The 25,316-nt window shown below is 34.1% G+C and overlaps 1 protein-coding gene across 2 annotated transcripts in view; it reads left to right on the top strand.

The window, feature by feature from the left end:
* The window catches only part of TRPA1 (transient receptor potential cation channel subfamily A member 1), a 40,868-nt gene extending 17,515 nt beyond the window's left edge, over positions 1 to 23,353 (top strand). The window contains exons 9-27 of one of the 2 annotated variants that reach the window (XM_048077056.2): positions 340 to 439; positions 1,510 to 1,610; positions 2,884 to 3,053; positions 3,141 to 3,305; positions 4,667 to 4,781; positions 6,031 to 6,197; positions 7,119 to 7,212; positions 7,565 to 7,624; positions 8,957 to 9,055; positions 9,972 to 10,042; positions 10,485 to 10,632; positions 13,256 to 13,345; positions 13,567 to 13,736; positions 15,821 to 15,950; positions 16,076 to 16,258; positions 17,740 to 17,808; positions 19,598 to 19,708; positions 20,243 to 20,340; positions 22,243 to 23,353. In XM_048077056.2, coding sequence (XP_047933013.1) covers positions 340 to 439; positions 1,510 to 1,610; positions 2,884 to 3,053; positions 3,141 to 3,305; positions 4,667 to 4,781; positions 6,031 to 6,197; positions 7,119 to 7,212; positions 7,565 to 7,624; positions 8,957 to 9,055; positions 9,972 to 10,042; positions 10,485 to 10,632; positions 13,256 to 13,345; positions 13,567 to 13,736; positions 15,821 to 15,950; positions 16,076 to 16,258; positions 17,740 to 17,808; positions 19,598 to 19,708; positions 20,243 to 20,340; positions 22,243 to 22,474 — 2,373 coding nt within the window. In that variant the 3' untranslated portion in view covers positions 22,475 to 23,353. The remainder of the gene's footprint in view (positions 1 to 339; positions 440 to 1,509; positions 1,611 to 2,883; positions 3,054 to 3,140; positions 3,306 to 4,666; positions 4,782 to 6,030; positions 6,198 to 7,118; positions 7,213 to 7,564; positions 7,625 to 8,956; positions 9,056 to 9,971; positions 10,043 to 10,484; positions 10,633 to 13,255; positions 13,346 to 13,566; positions 13,737 to 15,820; positions 15,951 to 16,075; positions 16,259 to 17,739; positions 17,809 to 19,597; positions 19,709 to 20,242; positions 20,341 to 22,242) is intronic. The other variant, XM_048077057.2, reaches the window with a different exon arrangement.
* Positions 23,354 to 25,316: the final 1,963 nt, after the last annotated feature.

Genomic DNA, 25,316 nt, shown 5'->3' with positions numbered 1-25,316 from the left:
TTTTGTATTTTTCCAGAGTTTTAAGTATTTTCAAGTTAAAATTATATATTTTAAGTATTCATATGCATGGGAAGGTATCCTATTAAAAGATTATGAGGTGTTAGTGCAGCATACTTAGAAGTAGGCATCTAAAGACAGACAGATAGATAGATGACTGTGTTGTGGCTGGTAGTTTGAAAACTTTTTTTATATATATAAATACATAATATGTTTATTGAATTTACTTATCTGGAACATGTGTAAGAATGCCTGTAGTTCTGCTATGCTTTTAAAGGGTAACACAATTTTAAAATTATATTTATTCATTATTCATGATAAACTTGAAATTCTTTATTGCAGGGAGCAAATATTGATAGTGTTGACATAGAAGGTCGATCCCCGCTTCTGTTGGCCACTTCCTGTGCATCATGGAAAATTGTGAATTTACTGCTCTCAAAAGGTACAAGAGAATATGTGCATATGATATACTTTTTTGGGCAGGTTCATACATGTGAAATCTCTACATTCAACTTTCCTCTCAATTTTAATGCAATACTTCAGCATACAGTCCAGACGTATCTGTGTTAAACAGCTAATCTGTGCTGGTGTTCCTGGAGGTAAAGGCAGAATTAGACTGATGATTTCACCCTTTTTCATACAGAATGGATAGGCTGTAGAAAAAAGTGTGGGCTATGTTTCATGTTTCTCAAGGCAGAGGTGGCACTGGCATTCCATCCCTCTATTCCTTAGCAGTTCACAAAGTAATAAGAACCGTGGAATAAATATGCCACTTACAAAAAATAGTGTTTCATACTAGAAATCAATCTTTAAGTGTTAAAGCTCATATTTCAAATATTACTTGTGATTTTATAGAATCACAGTTACCTTGACAATGTTTGAGCTATATTTTTCAATTGCTATACCTTTGGCGCAAGCTAATAATTGTTAGTGTATTTCTTCTTGTTAACGTTAACATAACTGTTAATAAACCTTATAATAAAAGTTTTAAAGTTGTATCAAGGTCAAAAACTTTTATAAGACACTTTTTTTTTCATAACTGGCAAAAACTCCCATTTCCTGTTGCTTGCTTTATGTAGTATTTCTGTGAATTATTACTTAAATAGCTTTGCCAGATAAAATTGCTGTAATTTTGAAAATAGTGAAATGTTAAGACAGTATGATTACAGTGGGAATGGACTGTAAAACCCATACGAGAAGAGGGTGATCATCTGCATGTTTAAATTACCTCTTGATCTGTGGGTGCTCTGTATCTCTGAATATAAGGGCCCCATATAAATCTTAGTGCTTCAGTGAACTGCAAAATGCATATGCACTGAATAAATCTGAGTGTCACTACTTGGGGGGGGGGGGGGGGGAGCGTAAGTAAAATGATATAATGTTGACTTGAAATGATATTTGTAATTTTATGGATTTATTTTCAACATTTGTTCCTTTGCCTTAAACGTAGTCAGTTAGTGCCAGGGACCAGCAGTTTTGAAGTTGCTGGTATTTATTTCCGTATTTATCTAGGAGCAAATGTATCTTTAAAAGATCATCTTGGTCGGAATTTCTTGCATTTGACGGTGTTACAGCCCGGAGGATTACAGCATCTGAATGAGAAATTTCTGCAGGTACAGTAAGCATCAATTTATGCCTATGTTACCCTTACTAGAAAACATGAAGGAAGAACAACTACCTTTTTATTTCGGAATGTTGGTAAAAGTTTCTGGTGTTTTTTAAGTTGCCCAGTGTCACAGAAAATAGTTTGAACAGGTAGATATCTCTCATGAAAACTTTTCAAAGCAATAATACAGTTTTCTTATTGCCAGGCAAAGGAATAACATAATCCCATAAATTATTTTGCTGTTGGGGGATTGAATAGCTCAAGAGGTAGGCAATAAAATATAGAACTTTTCACTTCTACTTTCCCAGTTTGCATGCAGTAAAACTAGAGGACATGCTCTTATTCAGTCAAGCTCTAGGACTTAAATAGCTTACATTATATTCTGCAGGAATTTTCTGTGGACTGGACTGTAATGAAGTCTTGGATTTCCTTTTAAAAATGATTTAAAATACAGATTTGTATTTGGCTATGCTGAGATGAACTCATATTGACAGAACCCAAGCTTGCTTGAAAGAGTTAAAGTTGTTAGCCTCCAAAATTCTAGAAACAACCTTTTAAACATGAATCATGTATAACTGATCTTATGATGTTGGCTGCACTCTGTAAACAACTTTAATTAGTAGTGCAGAATGGATTTAATCTCCCTTTTCAGCAAATGTTGGGAATCAACTTCAAAGAAGAGTGATAACTCTTGCTTGTCTACATTGACTTTCTAATTATTGATCATACTAGTAATTCAGACAAAGAGTGGAGCAGGCTGAGGGAGTTGATTCTTGGTTTCTTTAAGAAAGGATATACATAGGATAGTGTTAGACAAGGTACAGAGAAAAACAAGGAAAGAGGAAGATGAGGAAAAAGAAATTGGGGTAACAAATTATATCACAAAACAGTGAGCTGATAATTCCTGACAGCCAGAAGTTTTGCTGCTGAATAAAGACTATAGACTACCCTTGCTTTCTGTACAAGCCTTCTGTTAACATCAATGAGTATTGTGGTTGAATGGCAGCAAAGAAGAATCTCCTGTGTTAAACTTGTTCTATGGATGGATTGCAGTGAGGGCACAGGTTGGCAAGTTGCTGTGTTCTCTGAAGAGTAATTCTTTTTAAAAATGATGACCCACTAATCAGAAGATATTAAGTGCTCATTGTTACTACACTTATTTATTTCTTGTTTTTAGATACTGCCTTAAAAATATTAATGCAATTGTTAGGAACTGTTAAAAGCTGGAGCATCACTGATATAAATGTAATTCTGTGCTTTTGTTCTTTTGGGGGTAACAGATGGAACATATTAAAAATCTTGTAGTGGATGAAGATAATGAAGGATGCACTCCATTGCATTATGCATGCAGACAAGGTGTGGCCCTCTCTGTAAATAATTTACTCAGCCTCAATGTTTCCATTTATTCTAAGAGCAGGGACAAGAAGTCACCCTTACACTTTGCTGCCAGGTTAGTAGTACAGTCTAGGCTGTGGAATCAATGCCATTTTCCCATCCATATTTCTTTGACATTAATTTATATGTTTATCTTTCAAAGCTATGGACGCATCAATACATGTCAACGACTTATAAGAGATATGAAAGACACAAGACTTTTGAATGAAGGTGATAAGAAGGGAATGACTCCCCTTCATTTGGCAGCCCAGAATGGTCATGAGAAGGTAGTTCAGTTTCTTCTGAAGAGAGGGGCCCTTTTCCTCTGGTAAGTGATCAGATTTCTGTTCATTAAGGTAAAGAACCATCACCATACATTTTATGTCCAGTAACTGGGAAGCTAATACAATATAAATACAATATATAGTAATAAATAATATATACAAATATATACATGTATATAAAATAAAGTAAATTTATATAATATTTGTAAAACTAAGCTGATTGTATCTCCCTCCTGCCTCATGCATAGAACCAGGGCTACTAGTGCTGGCAAAACTGAGATTTCTCCAAATCCAACTGAGAGAAAAATATTGAATTTTTTAATGGAAAAAGTACTGTTTTGGAAATAAATTAGTCATGTCAGCTTCACTGATGTTCCCTTCATGTTCACTTATAGGTTTGGGTATGGGATCTCAGAACTGGTGGTTTGCAGGCAACTTGCCTTTCACTCTCAGTCTCAATTTCAGGTCAAAGATAGTCAAAGCAGCTCCACATCCTGATGGGATTTTCAAAGTTCCCAGGCCCAAACCTGCAAAACCTGGTGTGAACCAAACCTGAAGCCAAAGCTAGTGAAAGTTTAGGTTCTTTAGAGTCCTGTTTACAGGGTATATTCTAGAGCTTTAACTTTCAAATGCTATGCTTCCAAATCCTTGGCAATCTGTACTGCATCTGCACCTTGGAGCTAGGGATCTAAGTGTTCTGAAGAGATTCTATACCAAACAGACCTGTCATACATTCAGTATTTATGACTGTGGAGGACCCACTAAGTGAACTGCTGTCAAGCTCTTTATTTCATGTTTCCTTAGCTGGACTAGACCACCTAGCTAGGATAGTGATGATGATTGATATATAATGTGTGTGCACAGGTTTGTGTTTGTGTATTTATTTAGGCTTAATTTAGACTTAAACTTAGCGTTTTTTGATGAAATGACCTGATAAGTTCTATGTGATTAAAGGCTCAATTTTGTTAAACTACAATGAAGTAATATTAATTGAAATAGATTTATGTGCTTACAATGATTTGTATATTACTGCCTTTAAATGCATGATTCTATAACACGGTCATGATCTGTGCCATCTCTGTTGCAGGTATTAGTAACAGAATATTGTAAATATTTGACTAATTTTCAAGGCACACCTAAGAAAATGGGTGCAATCCCCATTTATACGTGAATAGAGAGATGAAAGGAGAGAGGGGGACCAAAATACTTTTATTGTCTTGAACCTTTTACTTCGGAATGATGCATTTTTAATCACATAATAGTTGATGGAAGGCATGGACATTTCTACAGTAGTCATGCCAAAACAAAGATGTTTGAGTCAAAGAACAAGGCAATTACATTTATCTGAAATTTATGGAAGGCTTTTCCATTTCTAATTACTATTTTTGTATCTGCCGTATGTAAGTGATTATAAAGGCTGGACAGCCCTGCACCATGCTGCCTTTGGAGGATACACTCGCACAATGCAGATAATTTTGGATACTAATGTGAAGTGTACCGACAGAGTGGACGAAGAAGGGGTATGTGTTCACGTAATGTTGTTTGTCATCTGATACTTCTAGAGCAAATATCGGTGGTATACTATTAGTAGATTGTATTTCACTGTGCATTGCATATATAATATTCTGTTTTTTAAAGTCAGTTTATATTTCATTGCTGTTAAAGTTTATCACTTAGATTAGCATAATTAATGAAATTATTATCCAATTTTTATAAGTGGGATACAAAAACCAACCAAACAAACAAAAACAAATCAAAAAGTAATGAAAAACATAAAGTGCTGAGTATGTTGGACTTGTCTCTCTTGCCCCCTTTACAGTGCAACAGTATTTTAATAATATAATACAAGCATCGGTAATTTAAATTTAAAAAGCTCATACAGATTAAAAGAAATCCAACATCAAATAATACTCATTAACATAATGTTTGAAATCCACCTGTTCTGCACAGCCGTATGCAACAAATACATCTTCTGTCTTGTTCTGAACTTTGGACAAATCTTTTGGGTAAAGACAGAACGTAGTTCCTGGATTGAAGATTTCTGTATGAACCTGCCTAACAGTTTTCCATCAGAAAACACGGGGTGATCATTTTAAAGAACTGTTCAGTTGTCAACACAGAAGATGTTGCTAATTTCTCAGAGAAATGATGATGAAGACATTCAGAACTAGTAGTTTAGGAAAAACTGTTGCCTAGAAATCAATCAGAAGCCAATGTTTAGTTTATAATTTCCCTCAGGAAAATATGGGTCACTTGGGAAGGCTTTCAAATGTCAATTTCAGTGTCACTTGATTCCTAAACCACTCGTTGCCCTACTTTTATGAAAATAACAAAGAAAAAAAGGTTTCTCTTAAAAAGCTCTGCCTACAGATTTGTTTATATGAGCACATCTGGATATAATTGAACGCTTCTTTTCCTGATCGTCAAATGCAGGCTTTTTGTGTCTGGCGATACTGTCATTTTTACCTATCTGTGACTCACTGTTTTTTAGCTACAAAACTAAAAGATATTGACAAATTGGCCTTTCTTACCTACAATTGAGTTTCCTCTTCAAATGTAATGAACTATTCTGACCGTAGACGTAGAATGAAGAACTTGTCTATAATTTCTCTGTGACAAGATTCTACTTGTTAATATTGCCAGTAAAAGCATTTAGGACTTGTAACTGAGAGTATCATGTGGCTTTTCAGTGTGGGAAAGGGACTGAAATGCATAATTATTTTTTTAAAGAGTCTCATGATTGCATTTCCGTCCTACTTTTCTGTACAGAACACAGCTTTGCACCTAGCTGCAAAAGAAGGACATGCAAAAGCAGTAAGGTTACTTCTTGACTATGGTGCAAAAATTCTGTTGAACAAAGCAGTGGCTTCTTTTTTCCATGAAGCAATACACAATAGGAGGAAAGACGTAGTATCAGCTGTAATCTTGCACAAAAGGTAAAGTACACAGAAAATGCTTTTGGGTTTTATTTTCCTTTTTTTTTTTTTTTTTTAAATTGAGATTGATTAAGTTTTGAAAACCTGTGGTTTAATAAGTAGGACTGAGTTCTTATATTAAACTTCCAGAGATTGTGTTGTGGTCTAGTTATAGACAATCAAAAATAGCATAACTGTAATAAACATCAGGTATGTGGCATATTCTTTTCCATATTAGACTGTGTATTCAGATTCTGGAAAAAACAAAACAAAAACAACAAAACAACAACAATAAAAGCCAAATGTAGAAACCATGAGAAATAAGTAATCCGTCCCATGTCATCTCTCTACATATATACATAATTTTGGCCTTTCACAATATGTTTCAATACCTACAGACTTTTATTCAAAATGTAAGCACAATACCATTCAAGGGAATTAATTTTAAAATGTTGTTTTAAATATGTTGCAAAATTTTAAAAATGTGGCAATTGAACTGCAATTTATAATATTTTATATTAAAATATAGTCAAGTTCCACTTTAGGAGCAAAAATATTGCACCACTGCTAGATGAGTACATTTTTTGGTAAGAGTTACAGGAGCACTGTCAGTATTTAACTGTATTTATGATCACTCATCTAATCTTGCAACCTGAGATTTCAGCTTTAGTTTGTTTCCTGTGGAGTACAAAGAAGGATGCTTATTCTTGAGAACGTTTTAGTGTAGTTGAAACATTTCTGTTTAATTGATAACAGAATTAGATATGATGGAAGCATCCAAAATGTTACTCAATTACAGCTGATTTTCCATTTGATGGTATGTAAACTTAGTACATATTGTGATTTGCAAGATAATATCTAAAATAAAACTCAAATAATCTGAAACTAGTTTAACTGAAAAGTAACCCATTCCTTTTTGATTATTTGAATTCATTTTTGCAGATGGGAAGAAGCTGTTCTGACATTCTCTCACTATTCTAATGCCAATAAGTGTCCTTTGCTGGAAATGGTTGAGTATCTTCCTGATTCCTTTAAAGTACGTTCACTGCAAATATTAAAAACATAACTACAGCAAAAAGCCCCTTTGGTTACATTGCATCATTTGCCGTTGTTTTTCTAATGCCATCCTCACTACCATGGATTATTATAAAATAGGAACAACGTGAATTCATACATTGATTTATTTTTATTGTCCTACATGTAAACTCTGAAGTTTTATGTATTCATAACATAAAACATATATCTACCATATAACCTGACTGAGTAAGCACTCCCATTAGATGACTGCCATATTTGAAGGCCATTTTCTTTAGCTACAAATGTTTTCTGTTCATTCTGATAAACATTATCTGTATCACCTTCATTCACTTTTCTGTTCATCTTCAAAGCTGGTTTTGGACAACTGCATAATTGAGTCTTCAGAGGAAAAGACAAGTCGAGATTTCTATGTAAGTGGACAAAAAAAATTTATGAAGACAGTACATTTTATGGTCTTAGAATGGAATATGTCATAATGTCCCTGGCAGTGCATTATCTGGATAATGGTTAATTTAGAAAATCAACAGCTTGCCTTTTAGCTACTAATATTAATAATTTTACATATTTTCTGTAGTTACATAAGTGTCCTGATATAAATTCAAATTGACTAATATTTTAACTTCATTCATGAACAATTCCTTGTTACCAATAACTAAATTTGGATTTATGCTTTTAATATGTATTTGTTAAAAAATTGTCTGTATTAGGAAGACTTTTTAAAGTCACTTCATCAGATACTAGCAATCTTCAACCATTAGTCTTTGTTTTTACTGCAAAGACAGTAATTCTCTTTATGTTTGTAAGTAAAAAAAAAAAATTTTTTTTACTTGAAAGCTAGAGAAGTAGACAATACATATATTTTAATGTTTGTCAAGTTCATATTGATACAGCATGTTTGTAGAAGAATATAAGATCTTAACAGAAAACATGGGTGACTGATCTTGTTTTATCCTTTGGGCTGCAAATGGCTTTGAAGCTCAGTTTCTGTAATCTTCATGCTTATGCATTTTAGCAAGTATAACATCAAACCTGAGCAAACTATTGACTTTAACCTTGTTGTGTAAATTCTTACAATCAAGCTGAGTGTCAGAGGTTATGGATATTACAAAAGAACAGTGACAGAAACATTAATATCTATTAATGTATATGAAATGCATGCCGGTCATAAGAAATACAATTGTCATGAATAATTCCAAGTTGAATACATTTCTTTTTCTGTAAATTCTTGTCCAAAATCTTAAGCAGTAGATTGCTTCCACAATGCTGAAGAGGCATGAATGTTCTACAGTTATGTTATCTTTAAAACCATATTGAAAAAAAAATTATGATTTACTACATTAACAGAAAACTTGTGAATTTTCTGCTACTAAACATTTTCTATATATTGTATTATCAATGCCATATAACTTTAAAATACAATATTTTCTTCAAAGTCAGCATAAAAAATGAATTATAGATATGAGAATGACCTTTTTAAGCTATAATATTTTAAGAATTTTTTTTTTTTACAGTTTAAAATGACATTATTACAAGCTTACATCTTGCAATCATACATTGTATTTTGATGGCATGTGTTCACACTGAGTGACTAATTATTAGTAAACAGTGTTCTAATTACTTTGACACAATATTCCTTTTTTTTTTTTCTCTAAAGGATTAGTATTTTAAAATTTAGCACATTATCTCAGTCTTAGACTATGAGTTTTATCATATTCAAGTGCTGGTGTATGTTTATTATTCAGATTGAATATAACTTCAGATATCTTCAGTGTCCTCTGACACTTAACAAGAAACAAAAGGATGGTGAAGATATTTTCTATGAACCACTTGCCATTTTAAATGTAAGTTTTTTATTTTACTTTGACATAATTCCATGCTGTCTTGTTTGAGCTAAAATCAAGTGTTTTATATTTTTATCATAATATTTCATCTCCAAAGGTCCTAATTGTATATTTAAAGTATATTGTAATAAAGTATGAGCTAAACTTCATATAGTCTAAATAATAAATAACTATTCTTAGATTAGATATAAATTCTTGGTTTATTTAAACAGCTGTGTGGGTTTCAAGAGAATATGCTGTAAATACAGGTAGTACATTAAGGAAAACTGTTCTCCAGTCCCTGTAGTGACCATGTTCAGGAATATAAGACATTAAAAAACCTGACAAAGATGACTTTTTTGTATGCTAACTGGAAAAAAAATCTGTGCTTAAAGCAAATTTTACTGTTCTCACACACTGCGAGTCTGTTCTCTCTGTCTTCGGCAGAAAACATTTACAGAACAATCTTGCGGGCTATATTTGATTTCTTTTTGGACTTCCTGTTGGCAACTAGATTTGGTATACTTTTGAAGAATAAATTATTTTCTAATTAAACGTAACTAGAAAATCATGGTCATTTCACATCTATGGCAAAATGTTTACTCCTGAAACATCATATCATTATCAGTCCGTCTCTGTAGAGTTTTTTTGTTTTTTTGTTTTTTTTTTTTAAGCTTGAAATAGACCTGTTAGCCTATTCTAACAAGCTACAGGAGAGAAAGAGAATGGCTCAGTAGGCCATTCTCTTATATATAAGAAGAAGAATTGTAATAGCTTTGGACAAAAGTGAATAAATAAAAGAACTTTGCAATATTTTACAAACACTGTGGTTTTCATTAGGCTAATATTCAGGCTAAGAAGGTGGTCTAGCCTGTTTTTAAGTGCTTTACTCATCTAGAAGAGACAAACTGGATCCTTGCACTTTCTTGTTTTGTAGGCCATGGTACGTCACAATCGCATGGAGCTACTTAGTCATCCTGTGTGCAAAGAATATTTGCTTATGAAATGGTAGGTGTATTTTAATGTACATAAGATACAATATTGCATGTCAGGATGAAGGCTATTGTACCTGAGAGCTGTTTAGTAAAGTACACATACTACTATGACGTTACTGAAGCAAATGTATTTGCACAACACACTCATAACCGTAGTTAGATTATGCTAATGTGGTTTAGTACTTAGTAGTGATTCTTTGATGCATACAAAAAAAAAAAAAGCTATCTTTTTTTTTTTTTTTTAATATATAGTAGTATCACTGAGTTAAAAAGAAAAGGAACATTTGAGAATGACTGATACACTTTTTTCCTCACAAAGCTCAGTGATTCATCCTGAAAGGGTGTTTGAAAAATGCTTGTTTCCTCATCATTAGAACATTGTTGACTATTAAATTTAAATGCAGGCTCTTATAAATTTGTAAAGTGTTGTAACTGTGAACATTTTTACTTTCAAGGATGGCCTATGGGTTTCGAGCACATCTGATGAATTTAGGCATATATTCTCTTGGTCTCATCCCATTGACTCTTCTGGTCACCCATATACAGCCAGGAAGACCTCTGAATGGAACAGAAATCTATGAAGCAAGACCATTAGAATATGAGGTACTGAGTTTTCATACTATTTAGAATATGTTTAGGATTTTTATAGCAAGAAGATGTGATTATTTCTATTTTTTTCTAGAGTTATTTGTGATTTAGCAACTCTGAATAGAATTGTTTATTTTTAAACATTCAACAACAACTTCTGTAAATAAATTTCAATTTACATTTCTTATTTTCAATGTCTTTTCTGAAAACTTCATGTCTGCTACATGGCTATATCAGTCTCTTCCCTGAAGTGAACATTTCTTTAACACTGAAGAAAAAGGATTAACATGTCTAATCATGAAAAGACAGAAAATAGTGGATTTTTTAGATTTTTATATCCTTTTAATTTTCAGCAAAAATAATTGGATATTGCTTATTTTAAGTTTAAGTCATATAAATAGTTGTCAATAATAAAGTGTTTTTGAGTATTCAAATACAGCTTTCTTCGCCTTTGTTATGCATTGCAGGCCCAGTATTTCTTCAGTAGATTCATAAACTGTGTGGCCAAGAGGAAACAGTTTTTTCTAGTCTGTATGTAGCTACTTTATGTACAATAATAGTAACAAATGTAACAGCAGAATTTAGCATATATGAACAAAAAACTTTCCAAAAAACTTTTGAGTGTATTGGCTGGTTCCTTGTGTGAAAACTTAAAATAAATAAATTTAAAAAAAGAAGTGTGCCAAAATGTGAATGGCATACCCTTGTTTTGGAATTATGATATCTCAAAAGGAAAAACATGACTAGGTAACAATGTAAATATGCATCATGTTGACTTTTGAATCTTTATCTGTAAGTCAAAACTACAGTAGATGTAGGGATACTCTAATAATTTGTGAATATTGATCTTATTCATGATACGCATTGGATGAAAATGGTGCTTTAGGTGGGGCTGTAAGGAAAACAGGCCAGGGTGAATTCTCTCTTGGGATAAACCTGTCCTCTAGAGATACTTTGGGGTTGTTAGGAGATAGAAAAGAACTTTTTTCAGAAGCTGGAACTGCAATAAGTAGGACACCATACTGACCTGACAAAGTTAGACTTGCCCGATCCAAAATGACGTTTTAGAAAAGACAGACATTGGTGCGACTGGTTGATGTCCTTTTTGTAAGTGTTTCCCTCCTGCAGTTAAAACTAAGCAGTATTCTGTCCCTTAAGAAGGCTGTGTTGTCCCAAAGCTGAACGTTGTACTAGACTTCCAAAGAAGAAACTGCAAGTATTGCTTTTTGCTGAACCTGTGAATACAGCTCATGCATAGTGTTACACTCCTGTGTTCACCTGAAGGGCCGGAGAGTCTCAGAGCTCTGTCTCAAACTGTGGCATACTAGCACTAACAGACAGAAGTTATTGTTGTGTGGTGAACTCTTCAAATTAATCCATTAAAAAGGGTGATTTTTATCACTAAAACCAAGGATTTTGCAGAGAAGAGCCAAGAAAAAATATTTTATTTGTCATTTCAGGGGAGAAAAAATACAAAACTGAAATAGGAACTCAAAAAAATATATTCTAGTAGAAATGTGAAATAACGTAAACTCAAGGAATATAAAAGGTCCATGAGGATATCCTGATGCATGAAAAAGACTGGAGAACCCCGTGCCCAGCCCAGTCCATGCGGGATTCTCAAAAATTCAGAAGCTAAGACTAGCAGAACTGGAATAATTCATGCTGCACTAACCAACTCATCTTCCTGATGGAAGACACGAGAATTGCAGAAGCAGACAGAGGAAAGATTCTGATTGCCCCAGGTCCTTGAGCCATCAGAAAGAAATGTAGCTGGATGAGGGAGTCCTATCCTTCAGTGAGGAATGGTGATGCTAGCTGGTGGAGAAGCAGTGTACTGATGAAGAGCTGTGAAGTTGCTGCCTGAGAGACTAAAGCAACAGCAGTGTATGTCATGCAGTGGGGGAGTCAGTATCCTGTTGACTCTATAATGGGAATGAAGCCAGGAATGCCAGATCCTGAGGGGAGCACTGCGTTACAGAACATGGTACTCCTCTCTGAATCCAGGTTAAAGATGGACACTGTAATGGGGCACTTGCTGATATGTATTGCAGCAACACCTCTGGTGGCAAATTAGCTTTACAATTTATTTATTAAAGATAAAATTCCCCATTGTTATCTATGCCAGTATGAGGCATTTCACAATAAAGTTGTCTTTGCTGATACTAATTGTAAAGAGAGATGTCAAAGGGAGAAGCCACATAAGGATGCCAGGACTCCAAATTGTGCATCTTCCAAAGACATTTGTTGCTATTCCTGACACTACAATGTGATAGTGAAGTTATGGACCATAGAATTTATCTTTATGTTCATGTAGTGGCAAAACACACCAAAAAAACGTGGCATAAATATTGCAATTTCAGTTCCCAAGCTTGAACAGTAGTAATAAGGAAGCTGCACAGCGATGGTTTATCATGGGAATGTGCAAACTTTAATATTTGGTTTGTATTAAACATGATATATATGACATGGATTTCACAATAAACATTAGTAAAATAGAATTTAGTCTGTTTGTTTGCTTCAGATCTTATTACTATCCTAACTTGGCAATATAATGTATATATAGTAGGTAGAGTAAAAATAAACATTTTTCCTTTAACAATTTCTGATTTGTTTTGTGCTCTGTTTTTTGTTTCAGGACTCATACTTCACAAGGGTGTGTATGTGTTTAGTTTTAATTATGAGTTTACTGGGAATCTGCAAAGAAATATTTCAGCTCATTCAGCAGGTAAATTCGTAAGGATATATATGCATAACATTAATCACAACCATGTGCATAGCAATTTGTATTATATTGAAATATATCTGATTTTTCTCTAATTATAAGGGAAACATAATTTATTCCTATATATGAGATTAAAAGTGAGAAGAGGATTTAAATACTGTTATTGAATTCAGTCCTGTAATGATGCACAACTTGTAAATATGCACCTCTCTCTTAAATCCTAGAAATTGAAATATTTGTTGGATTACTCCAATCTACTGGACTGGACAATTTATACTACAAGCATAATTTTTGTGTCTTCTTTATTTATTAATACACCAGCTCATTTGCAGTGGGAATGTGGAGCAATTGCTGTATACTTGTCTTGGATGAACTTCTTGCTTTACCTTCAGCGGTAAAAAATATTTACATGATTTGCAATAAATATTTTCAATATTTTACAAATTCTATATATTCTAGAGTGTAATTGATCATGTGATAGTCCTATTCTTAATTTCTGTATTTAAGCTATACAAGTTTCCAAATTAGGATCATAGGATTTTTTTTTAATTATTTTTATTTTTTAACTAATGAACTGTGAAGTAGTTTTTGGTGGTTTTCATGTAGACAATCACAGTGTGTAATGGCAACTTAAGAAATAACAAAACTTATTTTAATGCTAAGTAAGCAAAGTCACTTTATATGTCTTTAAAAAGTGTTTCATTATACTATATAGACTTTAACTTGAAAAACAAACAAACGAAACAAAACAAAATAAAAATACATACCATCACAAAAAAAAGAATGTGAATAACAGGGGGAAAAAGGACAACAATATGTTGTTATAAGTAACACCTGAGGGAGGGTAATTTCTTTCATCAGTTTACAGAGTGAATGGCACACCGCACTTTTCTACGCCATGATGTCCTGTAAAAGAATTGCAATGGGTGAAATTATTTCTTTAGTTGACATTAAGTCTATTTATTGCCATTTTTGACCCCAATGATACCAGTAGTACAGGGTGTCTGAGAGTCATGGACTTCAGGAGAGTTATGAAGATGGAAAAACAGGGTGGGTGTAGTGCTTAATACTAACAAAACATGTTTGTACCTGAGCAGGAGTGTCTTGCATAAAGATGACATATGGCTGAACAGGAAAAAAAAAAAAAAAAGTGTTTTGAGCTGTTAAAAAATCTAAGTGATAACCCAGCATATATGCTTTTCAGATTCTTATTCCGTGTGGTTTGACAGATAGACAAACATGGCATTTGCTGATTAATTTTAACAGCATTTTACTGTAGTTGGGATATATGAGGACAAGGTTTGTCAACAGAGATAATGTCATAAAGAGATAATATCTTTATGATATTGCTTCTGGTGACAAACCTTGCCTTGCATGTGTCTGACCTTAGATGACTAGTGAATGGGCTTATCTGCTCTCCTTGTCTGTGATCAGTGGGCAAAATGAGTATGGAACCTAAACAGTAAAAAGTGCCCAACCTTACTTCTTCTGTGAGATTAAATGCTTTCCTTCCCTGCTTGTTTGTATGTCAGTAGAACTTTACAAGTACTCTACTAGTCATTTTTCTAACTGAGTCAGGCCATCTCTTCTCAAAGCAACCTGTAGTTCTGTTGACTTCAGTGGAGCTGTATCTAATAAATAACGATTTATTTATATTAAGATTAGTTTTGCTTTATTTCCAATTTGATGTTTTCAGACTTGCAAATAATATCAGGGGGTGTGTAATATCAGGGAACCCTGTGAAGGGATTTTCTCAGTTGCTATTTTCATAGCACAAAACAGTCATCTGGTCCCTGAATCTGGCAGAGGACATAAATTTCCGTATTCAGCTTTTTGGTGAAAACTGTATGACAGCTCACGTTCTGAGATTAGGTTTATGTGTAAACCAGGAATGGAAGGGGCTTGCCAGAGGACAGACTATTGTTGGAACACAGGTGACCTAAAATTGTGCTACTCACCTTCTCTTACTGAGCAATATTTTTTTCTGCTCATATGTTTTCCATACTTTGTAGTGTCATAAAAAGAAAAATATTTTTAAATCAGGTGTATGACTGCTAGATGTATCATGGTGCCAGTTGTCCTTTGTTCTAATTGCTATTTTGCCTCAAAAAACAGCAAAAAAATTATTAATTTCCTAATATTTAGCGAACAAGTTGTACAGTATTGTACTTTCTGTGACTATGGACAGAGTAAAAGTTGTCAATGAAAAATAATTATCTTGAAATACTGCTCTAGTGTGTTAAGTATAAGATTCTGTAATTTAATCTTGCCATAAATAAAAACATTTACATTCTTTTGCATGTGAAAATACAAAATATTTAGACCATCTCAGAATGTCTCAGAGGTGAAATGTTGCTTATCACACATAGAAAGCAGGACAACTGATTTCATATTTAACTGTATTGCATATATAACTGTAAGACACTCTAACTTCAGTATTGAATTTTGCTTATCTTTTTCTGTTTACTTATTGCCCAGGTTTGAAAATTATGGCATTTATGTTGTGATGTTCTGGGAAATTCTGAGGACTTTGATTAGGATTGCTGTCGTTTTCTTTTTCCTGATATTGGCCTTTGGATTGAGTTTCTTTGTCCTTTTGGGTTCACAGGTTAGTTGAATGGCATAGTTAATTTTTTATCATTATAAATACTATCTTTGAGTAAAGAATTTCAAGAGATTATTTACAAATTTCATAGTTTTGTGGTGTTTTCTTGATTTTTTTTCTTTTTGCAGCAAACATACAGCACGCCACTGCTTTCTGTAATGAAGACATTTGCAATGATGCTGGGAGACATAAATTATCATGATGCATTTCTTGATCCATTACTGAGCAGTGAATTGCCATATCCATTCCTGAGCTACACAGTTCTCATTATATTTACCTTGCTTATTCCAATCCTTCTTATGAACTTGCTAGTAAGTAAACTACTTCTCAATATACAGAAGTGATTATGCATATATTTATACACAGTTTTGGCATATAGCATTACTTTAGTGCTGACTTGTGACATTCATTCGTTATTTAACAAATAGACATTCTTAGTAACATATTAAAAAGTTGCCTTTCCCTTGACTCACTTTCTCTCCAGTTACTGTACAGTTAATTGTTGTAGAGTTATCTTGTATATCTTCAGGTAGTCGCTGTGTGGAATTTGCTGAGCTTCAAGAAAGTCTTCCCCACTTCCTGGGTTCAACTTTAGTAATAGGCAGGAGCACTATTAGGAGCACTTTAGAATAGGAAAAGCACTATATTTATTCTTTGCTGAGCATAGCCCCTCTGGTCTCTACTACATTGCTCTGACTTTGCGCTGACAGTGGAAAAATGTAAGAATTAGGGCTTAGTGCTCTGGAGTGATTTTGGACCAACATTCCCTCATTTTGGTCTAACTTCATGTTGGAGAGACACCCACACCTCCCTTGCCCTTCCTTTTCCAGTGGGAAGAAAATCCATTGGAGCTGCAATATATTGTTATGGGGTCTTTATTAAGATAATTGGAGAACAATGTTTTTAATGAGGGCTTTGGTAAATGCCTGCTCCATAGACTAGAAATCACGGAATCACAGAATTGTAGGGATTGGAAGGGACCTCAAGAGATCATTGGTTCCAACTCCCCTGCCAAAGCAGGTTCCCTAGCATCATTGCTAGAAAGTATAGCTATTATATATAGCTATTATATATATATATAATATAGCTATATATAATATAATATATATATAATATATATAATATAGCTATTGCTATAAAATAAGCATCATTGTTTAATACCTTGATCTATTTTATCATCATAACCTAGCACTAAAAATGATTTACAAAAAAAAAAAAAAGGAAAGAAAAAAAAAGCCACGTCAGATCTTCATTGCACACAAAATACCAGTCAACAATAGAAATTAACTGATGTGCCTAAAGTAAACAAAATGAACTGGAAAACCCATTCATAGTAAGAAAGGGCTAAAATAAATAAAAAATAACTAAATAAATTTCAGCCATATTCCATTAACATCAATTATTGTTTTTAGGAAATCAGGTTTTCACAGGAGATGAGCATTAAAGGTCAATTATTATTTTTTTAGATTATTTATTGTCACCATGATACTATTCAATCAGTGGTCAACATGTATTTTTCTCTTAACATAAAAGTGATCATGGATTACAAAAGAAGGGATTTTATTCTTGACAAATCTTTTACATTGTTCTTTATTACTAGTAGACAGTTGACCTTAAAAAAGCTTACTACGTTTCTTGATATGTGTTTTTCAAATATGCACAATGGAGTTGTGTTTCCAGATTCAAGTGAAGCAAATTTAACTTTAGAGTCATTTTGGATTTAAATGTGAGTGAGAAATACAACAGTAAAAACACAATAAAGTGTTTCTTTGATCCTGTGATATATTTTTAGATTGGTTTGGCTGTTGGGGACATAGCTGAAGTGCAAAAATATGCTGCACTCAAAAGGATTGCAATGCAGGTGAGTAGCACACCATAGAAGCAACAACTATAGGCAGTAGGTAGCATAACTAGAACACCATCAAGATAATTAACTAATTTATCATCAACATCCCTAAATAACATCGCAGCATCTCTATAAAGCAAATTGTTGAACATGGGCACCCTAACTTAACCTTATATTCAGTCATGGGAGTGACTGTCAAAAAGACATATGTAAGCAAGTGCATTTTTAAGGAAATGAGAAGAGTCAGATCAATGAATTTTGAGTTATTTCAATAACAGAATGTCAAAGTGAATAAGTGCACTGTTTGAAATTGGAGTGTTGCCTGTTAAGGTGAGTCAAAAGAGGGTCAAAGTACACGGGAATCAAAAGGAAGCCAAATGCATTGCAGTATACTGAATGCTCACGGTGGTTTGTGTACCAAGAAGATACTCTGCAATGCCAGGTATAACTAAGGAGCTTAGGGTCACATTTATAAGTGTATTTAGATACCTTAAGATGTATGTAGACATCTAACAGAATTTGCATTGAAAGCAGGAGAGTTTAGTAATTTATATGCCTTTTTAAATTTATTTTAAGAAACAATAAATTTGTCATATGTTTTTTTTCCTTGTGAACTGCATATCAAGCTTGATTTTTCACAAGTGGAAATATGCTAAGTATACACCTGTCAAGAGTAAATATTGCTTCTCACAATGTGTTCATAGAAACTGTCTGTTCATATGCTTCTGTGTGGAGTCTGTATGGTGAGAACTGATTGTCCATAAAATTGGTGCAGAGAAGAGTGGCTTTGCTCATGTTCCCTGCTGGCTCTGCTTTTTCTAGAAAGTTTCAGAGCCTATATAGTGCCTATAAAAGGAGAGATGTGTGCACAGACAGAATACCCAAAGACAAGAACAGCTCACAAATAACTTCTGCTGGTAGTTACATAACTTACAATCATGTGTCGTACTGGCTTAGTTCAAGCATATTTGAAGAAATATGTAACATTTCCTTCCAAAAGTTATAAAAATGACTGAAATAAAGGTATAAGGGCAGCTAATGTTTTTCATCTAAGTATTTTGTTGCCAACAGAATGCTCAGGAAAGGTGGTGTCTTACTACTTCAGACAGTGCTGTGAAATCTTTATTAAGTATGTAACCTTTTGTGTGTTTGATAGGATTATGATTGTCTGCTTATAGGCTTATGCTGTATGTCCTTTTCTTTTAGAATATGCTTAGTATTTCTGTAGCAATGTGAGAATGAATGGAAAGGTGGCATCTGCTGAAAAGGCCACTTACATGTTACATATTCATTTTACCCATGGGAATACTTTACTCACAGGCATTGCACTGGCCTCCTAATCTATACTGGTTCTGTCAGAACCTAATAAAAGGATATAGCACAGTTAAAGAGAGAAAGATCACTCTCATTATTTGGTTTCAAAATCTGTTGCTATGATAGGTATTCTGTCTTTGAACTTTTTTGCCCTGTAATTCTATACTGCAACCCTCAAGGTAAAAAAAGAGATGTTCAATTCATTTCACAAGAATTAACTCAGTTTTAAAAAAACATTTTAATTGTAAGAGCGCATAACAGGAATAATTAACTCTACTAAAAAAACTCAATACTGTTATGAATAGATGGTATCTAGTGTCTGAGCTGCACAGATCAAATATTATACCATGGTGTGCAGTGTAGATATCCTCTAGGACTTGATGTCTAGTAATAGTGATTTGAATGTAATGACAGAATTGTTATTTTCACATTGTAATGTGTCGTTATCTTAAGAGAATATATCTTACTCTAAATGCGAAATAATGTTTAGGTTAATCTTCACACAAACTTAGAGAAGAAGCTGCCATTTTGGTTCCTAAGTCGGGTGGACCAGGAATCAATCACCGTATATCCTAACAGACCAAGATACTGTGGCTTTATGGTAAGATGTTGAATCTTAGACTAAAGATTTCATACTTATATGTGTTATGATTGACTTAATTTGTACACAGACTGCTAGCAATGTTATATTAATAAGACTTGATCATTATCTGATATCACTAGAAGCATGTTTAGACCATGACTGTCTTCACTGAAAATGAACAGTCAAGTCTTCAGTTTGAGTGCAGCCTAATTTATTCAAATGTAATTAGTGTTTAAGTTCTTAGTGATCTGTGACATTATTAGATGAGACAAGCTACAGAAGTTATTCAGACTGAAAATGTAATTACTCCCTTTTGGGATTTCTTCTTTTATTTGTTTACTTTTAATTTCAACTGTTGTTGGTAGGCTGAATTTTCTGATTAAACACATTTTGCAAAACAAATGTTTGATATACTAAAAATAACTTTATAACTGAAACTGTTTTTAACATTTAACAGTGTGTTGAGACTGTTACCATTCACCCTTTTGGGATTTTTAATCTGTTTTCAGACTATAAAACCTGGTTTCGTTTTGGTACTCTTGTTTTGTTTAGAGTGTGTTCCAGTATTGCTTTGGGTGTGAGGACTCTACCACAGATGCACAGAGCACAGATACAACCTTAGAACTGGAAGTTCTGAAGCAGAAATACAGGTATTCGTTGTGTTACTTTATTACTTTAAACACACCCAAAATTACAAGTATATTATTTAAAGATAGTGTTCTAAAACTCAGTGCTACACCTGCAAAGTAAAATCCAGTGTATCTTTTGTCCTTAAATAAGCTCCATCACTATGGTAACTTAGTATTTTATTTTATATTCTGTAATGTATTTACTTTCAAAATACTTCTGGGTTAGAGAAATATTTTTATTCCATGGCAGCAAAGGAGGGGGGGGTTGATTGCACATTAAACTGAACTAAACTAATGAGGAAAATGCACTTTCATTTCAAAATCAGAGGTTTATATATGGAGGTTTTCCAGAGTTATATTAAAATTAATATTAATGTAATTCCAGTTGGTTTGCAGATACACACAATCTGTAACTGACTTTGCAATGGTCAGATGGTAAATCTGCTTCAGCTTTTTTCCCCAAAAATGGATTGTTGTCCTGGTTCTCCTTCAAACAAATCGTCTGTTTCCTAAAGCCTTGGAAAGAATTCTCTGTATTGTACTTTTCTTACTTATCTTACCAATGTTATCCATAGGAATGGTTTCAGAAAAGCCTTCTGCGAATGTACAGCTAGGAAAATCTATTTTTTCTCTCTCTCTCTCTCCCTCTCTCTCTCCCCCCTTCAATGCCTCCTCCCCCCCACCCCCACGCTCTTTCTGTCTCTCCTTTTAATCTACTGAATTTTTATCTTCCTGCACATAATCTGATGAAGTATGTAGGACTGAAGCATGTAGTACTCAGCAAGAATTTAGAGGATGTGGATACACCCTACAGATGTTGGCAAACCATGGAATTTAACAAGTCTTTCTTCAAGTCCATGCCACATCAGTGTGTTACAAAACAGCATAGAATACACTCTCTGTTTTTCCACAAAGAGGGAAGAAAAATAATATTTTCTATAATTATAAAATTATTTGGAATGGAATAACTTGTGGCCACTTCACTATGGAAAGTTATACTTTCTGCTCTGAAAATACTGTCTCAAAACTTTGTTTTACTGTGTTGCCAACATGTTTTTATTGTCAGGGTTCAAAACAGTATTCAGTTCCTGCCGAAGCTAGTAGCAATCCAGCACTGAGTGTTTACACTTTGTTTTGTTTTGTTTCGTTTTGTTTTCATTAATGCTAGCTAATTGTTGCACTACTTTAATTCTTATGGTACTTGTTTGGTAGCCACATGAAAACAATAGTAACTAAGGAAACCCCAAAGTGTTCTTCAAAGAGAGCCTTTTCAGTCACTCTCTATATGATTTTGTGCTGTAATTTTGTGAAGTCTGAAAAGTAGATTTTCAAAAAGCCTGCTTCCCACTTTCGTAAAGACAGTTTCTACACACATTTACTATTTATTCCGTTGTTCCTTAAAAGTTAACAGATAGTGTGTTCTGTATGTGTGGTGCTAAATGATGCTTTTTATTTGTATCGATTGCACTTTGGATAGCACTTTTAAAGAGATAATTATGTGTCTCATCAGTTTGACCCATGTGCTGTTAAAGTAGTTGTGAAGTCCACCAGGTGTCTGTGAATGCTTAATTGCCATTGCATACCTGGTCTTTTTTTCCTTGCCAGACTAATTGAGTCAGAACTATGGAAGGAAGTTCAGAATTTTACTTTATTTGAGAGTGAGACTGCTCTTACATTAAATACATAAGTCACTTATCTCAAGATCCATAAATTTGTTCTTTAATCTTATTTCCTGGAACCTGGAAAAGTAACAAAGCTTGCAAAATTAAATGTACTCCAGAGAAAATTAGTTGTTAGCAGAAGGGTGAAATTGAGGACTGACAGATCTTTTGTATCTGTCTTTTGAAACCAAATGGCAAAGCCTCTTTTATGCATATTTTTCTCATTCTTTCTTTCCTTTTTTTTTTTTTTTTTCCCCTTTAGGCTCAAAGATCTATCAACTCTGTTGGAAAAGCAACACGACCTCATTAAACTGATTATACAAAAAATGGAGATAGTGTCAGAGGCTGAGGATGAAGACAGCAATGATTTATTTCAGCACAAGTTTAGGAAAAGGCAGTTAGAACATAAGAATAGTAAATGGGATACAGTGTTAAAAGCTGTTAAAACAAATGTGCCTAACCCAAGCACAGAAAAGAACAATAGCTTCTTCTAGACATGTCTGTGATAGCATGGTGTATTAATATTTTCCTTTTCTTTGAGGTCAGTTATCTTAATGTCTGTGCATAATGTCAATGTGATACATTATTTATTCAAGTATAAAAGCCAGATCCAAAAAAGGATGTAGGTGCTCAAAACAGTATTTAAGGAGACTGAAGATGTCTACATCCAAAACTGTGATCCTGAAAGTAGCTGACTAATCAGGAAAGTGCCTAACTCACCAGATGCCAGCCTTGCTGCTCTGACAGTTCCCAAGGCTTCTTTCTAGGTCTATTCCTGAATTTGGCCCTAATGCTGTTAGTTATATACTTAATTACAATGTTTTCTGTTACAACTATTTTTAGAATTTCAGAATTTTTAAAAGTTCAAATTCCAATTCTTCTAGTATTCAGATGTTTTGAGAGAGCCAATGGGATTTATGTAGACTAAACAAAAAATAAGAAACTAACCTGACAGATTCTTTGGAAGCTCTGCTGAGTAAGGACTGCAGGATCAGGCCTGAAAGGTAAGAAATAGATTACAAAAATGTAATGTAAGGCAAGAACCATCTTCTTTTGTGGATAACTATATGCAACTCTCAGAGGAATCATTTGGACTAGTATGCCTATAGCAATGATAGAATGACATGCTAAATACTAGTAATTTACAACTTAATGTCCTTATACTGCTAGTGTGATTTTGGCCTTCCTGATATCATGAAAACTGACCTTGCTGCTTTAATCTGCACACTGGTTTTGTTATTTACTAGATATTCAGTGAACTATGTAATATACAATAATATACCAAATGTGGAAATAAACATGAATTAAACTGTGTTTAAGTACCTGAGTATATTTGTTTCAAAAATAGCGCTAATAAACTAATTATGAGTATATGTGTTGCAGTCTTCTGTGGTTTGCTTTGAATTTAGACAATTTGTTTAAGAGCTTAATATACATTAATTCTTCATGTAAGGAACAATTACGGTTCCTGTTTATTTAAAAGCAAGGTAGACACCAGAAAATTAATTCACACTGTACAGAACTTGTCCAATCCTCGAAAACCACAGAAAGATGCACTGCTAATCAGGGAGACTTGTACCTTAAAATTACTATGGACGATGCTCTGTTCAGGAAGGAAAAGGCTTTCTCATCCAACTGCTTTATCCCAGTTTTGAGACTTAATCCTTGCCTGGTAAACAGAGAAAGGAGGGGGTTATCACTTTTTTGCCTATTACTCTGTGCTTAATAAGGTGAACAACAGCTTAATATCTAATGGTAGATGACATCTGAAGAGATTCAGGAAGCCTTTGGGGTTCGTTTCTTTTCACTCACCAAATTCACTGATGCCTTTGAATTCCGTAGCATAAATCCACAGCAGCTATCACTGAAAATGTTTGCTGTTAAGATTAAAGCTCCGTTCTGCTTTTGCCTTCCAAAATCTGAACAGGCATTTGGTATGTAATTGTGACTCGATAAAATTAATCCCAAATAGCCTGAGGCAAAGCATAAGTACTTGGCTGCGGCATTCAGGCAATTAAATGGGGCATGGACATATGCGTTGCTGTATGAATGTGTCCACAGACGTACTCCTCGGTGCCCCACCGCTGGGTGAGTCTGCCTCTGGACCAATTTCTGACTATGCTGTTGAGATCTGGTTTGTACCACCACTCTTACCTGCCCAGGTGGAAAGCAGTTTGGTACATGGAAAGAGAATCATAGCAGCGTTTATTTTTTATTTTTCTAGACAGATAGGGAGCGAGGAACGTGTGCCACAAAGCACGCGGCATCTGCCCTGCAGGCTGCAGGAGGAGCTGCTGTGGGTTCTGGTTCAGGACCAAGTCTGTTATGACAGAGTGAAACAGGGAGAGTAAGCAGACAGAGTAAAGGTAAAAACAAAGGTAACTGTAGTCATTCAAATTGCATTGTGGCTTCTTATCTCCAATATATTTCTTTAAATAAACTGTTCAGATTTTTTGAGCTACTGTGCATCTGCGGCTCCCTCTGGCAGCTGAAAATGGAATGTCCAGGTTCTCGGGTTGAGGCTGAACTTGAAAAAAACGCAGATTTTTAATTCTTAAAGCCAGAAAAGTTATTTCAAACTGGTGACAATCTGTACCATTAACACTAGATGGCAGTGAGTGATAACATTTTTGAGTAAGTAAATTGGACCTAAATGCGTAGTTTTAAGTGAAAGGGAACAGGAACATGGTTACAACAGAAGCAAAGTAGTCATCACTCATAGTTTTGAAGTTTGAGCCTTTCAAGCAGAACTCTGATACACTTATACACAGCAGCCTCTTAGGACAGGGATTTAATCTTTTCTGAATTGTTAACTTTCTATTGGAGATTTTTTTTTCTTTTTTCTTTTCTCAGGCTTTACTGCTTTCATTCATTTAGCAGCTGTTATTATGATGGAAAGTATGGGTAACCATATCCATCCTTCCCACAGAGGCATCCAAACCTGACGCGAAAGCCACTGCATAGTTTGTCTGCATAGAGGACAATTTGATGGTGGGAGATAAGAAAATTCCAGATCTCCAAGTGGTTTTGTTTTATTTTATTTACTGTGACTTGGCCATTGCAGGCTTGCAGCCTGTTAAAATTCATAGCATCTGCTCATCCACAAAACAGTGACCTACCACACTGCTTGGAAATCCAGTATGGGTCTAAATCCCAATATTGGCTCATGGTTAGGATGCCAATGCATATCATGGCATGTAGAAGCGATTTTAATGACAAGCTTCTGAAAAACTGTAGAGTGTGTCATAATACATTTTAAAAAGAAAAATGCATTCATATAATCAACTATCATTCACACATATAATGTAAAAGCCATTATTAAAGTAGACTGGTAAT

The sequence above is a fragment of the Anser cygnoides genome, chromosome 2, assembly GCF_040182565.1.
Source record: "Anser cygnoides isolate HZ-2024a breed goose chromosome 2, Taihu_goose_T2T_genome, whole genome shotgun sequence".
NCBI classification, from domain to species: Eukaryota; Metazoa; Chordata; class Aves; order Anseriformes; family Anatidae; genus Anser; species Anser cygnoides.
This window is presented reverse-complemented; position numbering and strand designations above follow the sequence as displayed.